At 30.6% G+C, this 8,682-nt stretch overlaps 1 protein-coding gene across 1 annotated transcript in view; it reads right to left on the minus strand.

The window, feature by feature from the left end:
* LOC129219689 (probable mitochondrial glutathione transporter SLC25A40) overlaps positions 1 to 8,571 on the minus strand; it is a 31,932-nt gene extending 23,361 nt beyond the window's left edge. The window contains exons 1-3 of the mRNA XM_054853969.1: positions 8,257 to 8,571; positions 4,127 to 4,311; positions 1,099 to 1,166 (exon numbers count right to left, since the gene is read on the minus strand). Coding sequence (XP_054709944.1) covers positions 1,099 to 1,166; positions 4,127 to 4,311; positions 8,257 to 8,350 — 347 coding nt within the window. The 5' untranslated portion in view covers positions 8,351 to 8,571. The remainder of the gene's footprint in view (positions 1 to 1,098; positions 1,167 to 4,126; positions 4,312 to 8,256) is intronic.
* Between the last annotated feature and the right edge of the window lie 111 nt (positions 8,572 to 8,682).

Genomic DNA, 8,682 nt, shown 5'->3' on the forward strand with positions numbered 1-8,682 from the left:
ATTACAGTGCTTGTTTACAAATCACTTATTTTCTAAAGATAAAATCAGAAACAGTTGCTTTCCTTTTTAGCACATGTGATTTTTGCAAAACATAATTTTCCATTTCAGTTATAGATGATAAATAGTGTTTTTCTAGCCTTTAAAAGAAACACTTAAAAGTCTCGAGCATTTGAAAGATTTTTCATACTGGTAACTTTGGTCTCAATTTCTTCTTCTTCATCTGATCATGATACATTAATTTGTTTTTGTGCACAATATCGGGCGGTACTTCATTTTTTGACAGACACGTGTTTGACACATTCTAAATTATAATTGATTTTAGCATGACACTGACTTTTACCACTGGTCGTTATAATGGATTGGTCTTTATAATAAGTGGTCGTTATAATGAGCGCCGACTGTATTTTAAGATTTTTTTTTTTTTTTTTTTAATTTTAAGAAAAGAAACATGCTTTAAAATAATCTTGATTTTTATCCCCAGATAACTGGTTAGTGGTTAGGAACAGGTTTCTTTTGATTTGTTCTCATTACTGGTTGTTTCTATACAATTTACTATTTTTTCTTTCTTTCTTTTTTAACGGGACATATGGAGCAGCTATATTTTAAACTAAAATTTTAACTAAAATAAAAAGAAATTGAATTCCTTTATTCCATAAAGATACTTATTGAAATGGAAGCTTGATTATTGAACAAGAGACAGAGAGATTGCACTCTAAAACAACGTATGGGATCTTTGCCTTGCAAATGAAAAAGCAGGTTTATGTTATTATTTCAAAAGTTGAGTAGCAATCTCTAAACACCTGCACTTTGTTTTATAAATTACTTCTTAGCTCCTAAACAGTGAACATTATTAAACATGCTGAGCGAAAATACAAAGCTATTTACAAAAGCATACTTTTTTTTAAAATTTTTTCTGAGTTTTTTTTCAACTAAATTTTAAAAAAAATGAAATTCTGCAAATTTGAAAATTGAAATTTCAAGAATTTCACCAATTAGCGGAAAAGTTACAACAAAAAAAGTTTTCAATCAAATTTGTAAAAACTTTTTTAAAACAGAAAATACATTTGTACATATATACATGCAATCCCTATTGCTTACAGTGTAGGTGGTAGTCCACTCCAAAGGGAGGTAACGCCTTCTGCTCTTGTTATTTTAACAAAAGCATCCTGAAAAATACAAATGCTAAAAATGGTACATGGAAAACACTCTTGACTCTGGTGGCTCAACTGCATATTTCAATATTTCAAAACATTAAATTACTTAAATAGCAAATTTTTCAGAAATAAAAAAAAAGTTCCGTCTCGCAGACTAAGATCAATATCAGTGCCAGAAATAAGCATTTTTTATTTTTGGCATTTTAATTTTATTGATAGCTATTGCAAACTAAAAATTGTATGGTTGCCACAATTAATAAATTTCCATTTCTATTTTCTAGGGATGCCATACACTTGCAGATATCGCCAATCACTTTACAGTATTTTTTTATTGTTGCCAAGGTAGAAAGTAAACAAGTAGCCAAACCTTCAACGGAAAAATACAATAGTAAGAATTTAAATTTTGGTGTTATAATGACGCCTAGGATGTGTTCCTAGGTGTCAAAATGAACAATCTAATGAATCATCCTCATGAAACATCACAACATGAAATAATCTCCATTGAAAACACATGCTGCATCTTTTTAAGGATTTATAAAATTACAATTTTTTTTTTACAGAAGAAATTTATCCTTAATCTCAACTGTTGGAGTCAAAGTTGATGCTTAGATCTGCAAATCTAGGAGTCAACAAAAAACTTTTGGCCTCAAAATGTAACTAAAGAATACTTATTTCGAACACTGATAAACATCAAAACTAATAATGAATCGTATTACCCCGCATTATACGGCATGCCGGGTAATCTGAAGAAACAATAGCAAATTTCCTCATTCAGTTCCAACTGTGTATAGTACATATTATGTGCTTGATATAGGTCATTAACGTATTTAATTATATGCCAATAAAGTAATCAATGCAGAAGTAATCATTGTTACTGCGATTTGTTCGTAATTTTTTGAAATAAATTATTTTAGGTTCCTCTTAGAGAGGTGTGTTTAATTTTTATTTACTATATAGCTCGGGTAAATTCTTCAGCACTGGCTTAGGGGCAGTATCTAACTGCTTAAATGTTTGCTTGGTTTTAATTTAAATTTTATACAATTATTTCATTATTTAATATTATTCTTCCTGTCAAAATAACAAATGATATTGTTAGTTACTATTTTTACAAAATTAAATTGTTTATTAATACTATAATAAGATATGTTTAGAACTTATATTATTTTTTAAGCTGAACATAAATTTTATATAGTATTTTTTTTCTTAACCTTGATTTTTTTTTTTTTTTTTTTTTGGCATGCCGGAAAGGACCAGGCAAGTGTCATTGAAAATCTGTTGACCTCTGAATTTTGAGGCATGCTGGATAATGTGGGGTAATACGGTAATACTTTTCAAGCATCAGTTAGTGAATTGGTACAAATGAACTGAGCTTAGAATAGTTTACACTAGCTTCTATATTAATTTTCCTTCATCTCTTATGACATTTAATTAAATTTTAATGCAAGTATAGAACCACCACAGCCAGAAAAATATTAAGCAGGAGTTTGAAATAGACAAAAAAATTGAAAAGAAAAATGGTACTCTCAAATAACACAAAATAAAAAGATGCGGGGAAAATCCATTTTTCTTGCACAAAAGTAAAAGAGAAATTACACAAAGAATAAGACATATTAGTTTTCTTTTCACATGTTTTTAAAATACAATAAATAATGAACATTTCTGCCATGCATAACTATTTCTTTAAAGCACATAATCACCTCAAAGCGACAATATGATGATACAAGAATTTTTGGAAAATTCTACTCAAATTTCGTTCGAAATTATTTTTATTCTTATAAAATTATAAAGTTATTGCTATCAACAATTTAAATATTAATTGAGCCTTACTAACATTCGGTGCAATCTTATTTCATATTTTGCTTATTCCATATAATGCATTTATTTTGCTTAATTTCTTATTTCATATTATGCTTATTTTTAGTTTAAATGTTTTGTACAATAAGTCAAGTGCATTAGTCGGAGATGATACAAAATAGATGATACGAAGTGAAATAGTTCATTTTGTTAACTTATTCAATCACTTATATATAATAGGTCACTTTGCTCGTTCATTTTTTCTCAAATATTACTTAATTTACTTATTCATTTATTGCTTCATTATTTATTTATTTATTAATTCCTCTACTTACTTATTTGATCCACAATATTTTTAATAATTCAATAAAAAATATTTCATAAGAAAAATTTTATTTTCCACTTTGCCCATGAAAAACAAAAGGTGAAAGTTTTCATCTTTTTGAAGGTACATAGAAATTTACTGCCAAATATAAATAAATATTTTCCATGCAATTTTTATTATAAAAAATACATTATTCTTCTGTGCTGTCATTTTCAGGGGTCTGTCCTGGATTTTTCACAGGGTGTGTTTTGTGTGAAAAATCAAATAATTTTGTGAAAAATGAATTAATTTTGTGAAAAATCAAATAATTTCGAAAAAAATTGTGTTAAAACGAAATTTTAGAATTTAGAGATGGCACAAACTGCATCATTTAAACTTAAAGTTGAGTGTTTTCGTCTTCTACTACTACTGAACTTTCCTTCTCGGTCCGTTTTAGTTGATTCGATTTTTGTGAAGGGTTCGTTAACGGACCCAAATATCCTCTGGTCAGACCCCTGATTTTCAACAAATTTCAAATTTGTTCATTTTGAAAAACTTAAAGGCTATCATACATAATTAAAAACTGGGCGTATGTACCTATCTATGTCCGAGTTACTTCTCCCAAAAACTGATTTTTTTTTTTGTTCAAGTGTGATTGTTGAACACGCGTCACTTGATATAGCTTCAATTTTCGAGGTATATCGTGCAAAGCCGGGCGACGCAGCTAGGTTAACTTTAAAGAGATAAACTCTTAACTCTTAAACTCTTTTTGAGTCCCTTCACTTTTAAACAGGAAATCTTTGCGTATAAATGAATATAAAAATACCTTCTTAGAAATATACAAAAAAAAAAAAAATAAATAAATAAAACTTACGAGTGTTCCGGTCAAATGACCTGGCGGTCGATACCAATAAGGAGAGGAAACGGCAGAGCTCCCACCGGCATGGAAGTTACAGCAGAGCTCTTCCACAAATCCATTGCAATAGAGAAAGCACTTGTTGCTCAGTTTAGCTTTTTGCTGAGCCTGGAGTCGGATCTTCACGACATCCAATGGTGTAACTAAATGATAATTTTGAGGGAATTAACTGAATGTTATGCATCTTTAAAAGGAAGAAACAATTAAATCAAAGTGACAAAACCAAAAATTTAATTCCAAAATTAAATATTTTCAAATAGCACTGGTTATTTGCAGGCCCGTCATTTGGGGAATCAGAGGCATAGGCGCTCATATAGGGGGGCAAGTTGGAGCTCACACACACACACCCTTTTTTTTTTGAAATTAAAACTTTGCTTTTAGTAACGTTTTTCTTTCAAAAATGTAAAAATATTTCTTCTTCAGCCATACAGTGTTCACACTCAACTATCCATAACCTGGTTCCCAGGGACTGATAAATGAAATAGATTTGGATCCTTTAGTGGAAAAAATGAGTCCCTTGAATTTTAAACAGAAAATCTTAACGTATAAATGAATATAAAAATATTTATATTTGGGGGAAAAAAGGCATGAAATAGTAAAATAAATTGGTTAATTTTCCCCCGGTTTTTTGTGATTATCATTGTAAAATTTTTTTTAAATAATACACTTGCAAGACTTAGTTATGTGAGAAATTATTTGGTCAGTTACAATCAGGGTTTAAGCTGGGTTCAAAAGTTCTTTAGCATAAAAGCTAAAATTAAGGAAAAAGTTTTAGCAAAATGCTAAAAAATGTTTACATTCTCATATCTTTCTAAATGCCTCTGTGTATCATCTCCATTTTAAAATAATTGAAAATTTCTTCTATGATATCTTTAAAGCAATTAGTACAGCAGCGTTTTTTTAAGCATAAAATAAAAGTCTTGGATTATGCTTATTATTAAGAAAACATATGTTTGGTTTTTAGAAAATTGCACTCTCCTCCTCCTAATAATGCAGTTTTTGAGGGGAAATAATGCTGGATAAGACAAAGTATTGAACTTGATTGTAATTTAAGCATCTTTACTGAGATTTAAAGATTAAGTTGACTATCGCCATGCGTGCTTCCTGTCTTGGATTATAAGTTTCTTTTTTTTTTTTAATTAACTTATTTTTTAGTTGAGCAAAAAAGCGAAAGTGCTTTGCTTTACTTTCGCAATTGAGATAGTGTTTTCGCATTTTGCGAAAAATGCGATCGTAGCAAAAACCCTGGTTACAATAAGATTAACTCAAAATTTGTATCAAAAATGGATTTTACCATAAAATAAAAAACAAGTGCCCCTGATTGATCAAGCAAAAAGCACTGCCTTAACCTTTGTTTTCCTGGAAATTTTTCTCAGCAAAAAAAGTGAACAGCACCTCCTCTTCCCCCCCCATTATCATTGGCAATTACATAATAATTTTAAAAAATTGCAAGCGAATGAACCCAACGCAAAAATCCCGATCGCAAAAACGAAACATTTTCTCATATGAGTGAAAATTGCTCATTTGCAATCTTAAATCAGTATATTTGACTTCATTTTGACTCGTTCAAAATATCTGTTTTGACATTCGTGCTATTTTTAAAATCACTCCGAAAAAAGCGTGATCGATTAATACCCGACTTTTGCAAGTCCAAATAAAAATAGCCCATCAGAAAGAGATGAATTACTAGAAAAAGAACAAGGTTAAAGTGTTTTTGTATAAAATTCAAGTATTCATAAGCAATTTAACAAGAAAAATGTGAAGTTCAGAACTTTGTGTTTAGAACGATGCGATCCGGAAAATGTTCGCCATTTTTCTCTACCCTCCTTTTATTGGGGATGCAAAATAATGATTTTCAAAAGTAATTCTGGTTACATGAATGCAAAATAGCTATATTTTTATTGTACAGTGTCTTGTACTAACCCTGAAGATTGCATTGAAACCACTCTTACTTTTAGCCTTTATTGCTGTTTTTAGGAATTTCCTCAAGATAAAAGTTGAGGGAGAGCTTATTCTTAGAATGCAGTACAATGGGCTATTTATGAACTTGCAATACAGTGAAGCACCGTTTATACGTTTCTCTTTTATACGTTTTAATCAATTATACGTTTTTAAAATTGGTCCATGCAAAGTCTAATACACATTAACCTAAGCCTATTGTACGTTTTTTCGTTTGTACGCTTTTTTCATACAGTCCCTTCAAAAATGTATAAACGGTGCTTCACTGTATATTGCTCCTTGAGCTCTGCCCAGGAGGTTGCTGTGAGCTCCAGTCTTATCAGTAAAATTCCATTCACTGGTCAACAATTTGGGTGTGTTTGAATAACTGATAAAGAGATAGGGTCATTTTAATCCCTTTCTGTTGATTCTCCTGGTCATTGAAGCTTAAAAACATTTACTAAATAGATCTTTAGCATTTCTCCAATTTTTTTTTCTGGTTCTTATCTTTTGGGTCCCCCTGGGACTCGACTTTTCCAAAAAGTTGCATCCCTTTCCAAGGAATTTGCGTAAAAAACCTGTTATAGCGCGTAAATGCGAACCCTGAGTCATTAATGAATAAGTTATTAAAAATGGTTTTCATGGGGAAAATATCCAGTTAGACTATGGGAAAAATATCTGAGACCCCTCCTTCCAATTTTGCATATGGGCACCCATGATCAGAGGGGGTCAATTGACGCCCTCCCTCCTAGACATTAGAAGCATATAATAAAAGAAGGCATTTTTGTGTTCATTTTGTGTCCTTACAAAATGCATCGAACCCTTGAAAAATAACACAAATATAGAAAAATTTAGGACAAATGTAAGATCAATCGCATTTTTCATTATAGATTGAAGATATCTTTAAGCAATTTTTAAACAGTGAAATTAGTTATTCTTCTGGTATAGTAGTACCCATTAGATCTTTTTTATCCTATAGGATAAAAATATCACTGAAGCAAAATTGTTAAGAAATCAGAGAAACAAAGAGATTCTTCATTTTTGAGTACTTTCGGTTTTGCTGTTGGATCAAAAGATATAATCTGAGTTTCGTATTTCCTTTTTAACTATTGAAATCTTTACCAAATGCAATTTTTCTGTCTTATAGCATTAAAAATAATTAAAGAAATGTTTCTGAAAAAAATCCAAAGAAATGACGAAATTCTAAATCCTTACAAATTTTCCGATTCATTCCACGATCAGAAGATATTAGGCAATATTAGAGGCGACATCAGGCAGAACATTTCCCAGAAATTTAAGCTTAATTAAAACACAATTTCAGAATACTTTGGCAATGTAAAAGAAAGGGTATGGGCTTGAGAACATTATCCACGGCTTATTTAAATATTTTATCTCTTTAAAATACAAATGCTGTGGGATCCCCACCCCCCTTACTGCACATATGTAATTAAGCTACATAATAAGGACCAATAAAAATAAATTACCACCTTTTTGAAAAACTCCTGATCTATCTTTAATTCAATTTTAAATGTTTAATCTAAGGGGACTGAAATATTTTTTCACACAAAAATATTTGTACCACGTTACTAAAATACACTCCGGACATTTTCCTAAACTCTTCTAAAAATATTAGTTTACATGTTTAGTACATTCATGCTAAATGTATTTTACTATAAAATTTTTCCCATTCTTTATCATAAAGGTAAAAGGACTTGCCTAATGCTGTGATGAATAGGAATGGAAGTTTGTGTGAATTTGATTTACTTCTACCCCGGCCCGGATCTATAAATTTTGGGCCCCCCTGCAAGACATCAGTAAGGCCCTTAACTGCGCTGGATTTTTATGGCACTTAGGGCTGTGTGGACAGGATTCTGGGTACGAAGATCTGGGCCTACTTATAACTGATTCAACTGACACTATTTTGTAAGGTGTGTTCACGAAGTCAAGACATCAGCTTCCCTATGTTGAAGGATTTATACTTTTTAAGTTTTTTAAAACTTACATTTGGATGCATTGGATTGAAACTGTTGATCACCTAGATCATTACAATTTTCATTGCTTTGACTATTAATCATTATGTATGAACATATTCACTACAAATAGATAAGTGGTTGCACATAAACATTAAAAAAAAATGCAAATATACTTACCAAATACTGATGTTATTAAAGCACCTGTGCAAGAAGAAATTATTTGCTGAAAAGGTGTTATGTTGTAAAAAGATTGGGTTCTTGATTCTGCCATGTTTTAATGCCAATTATGTACTCAATTTTACTTTAGTTATATAATATATGAATTAATCAAAAGATTTAATAAACATAAAAATACTCCTTGCCTTCTCATTTTTTAATGAGCAGAAAAAAACCATAAGGGGGGCACAAAAACAATATGAAATATAGAAATTCTTATAACCATGGCTGATAAAATAAACACGTTTTGCCAATATCGTCTTGGCCTTGGACGAATCGTTGGTTTATGGTGTTATAGTGCGCGAATCTTCTCTTCTTACCAGGGTTGCCAGGGAAAAAGTAAAGAAATTAGCCAAAAAATTGCCAATTTTAAAAGCTTTCTTATTT

This window comes from Uloborus diversus, chromosome 4, assembly GCF_026930045.1.
Source record: "Uloborus diversus isolate 005 chromosome 4, Udiv.v.3.1, whole genome shotgun sequence".
NCBI lineage: Eukaryota > Metazoa > Arthropoda > Arachnida > Araneae > Uloboridae > Uloborus > Uloborus diversus.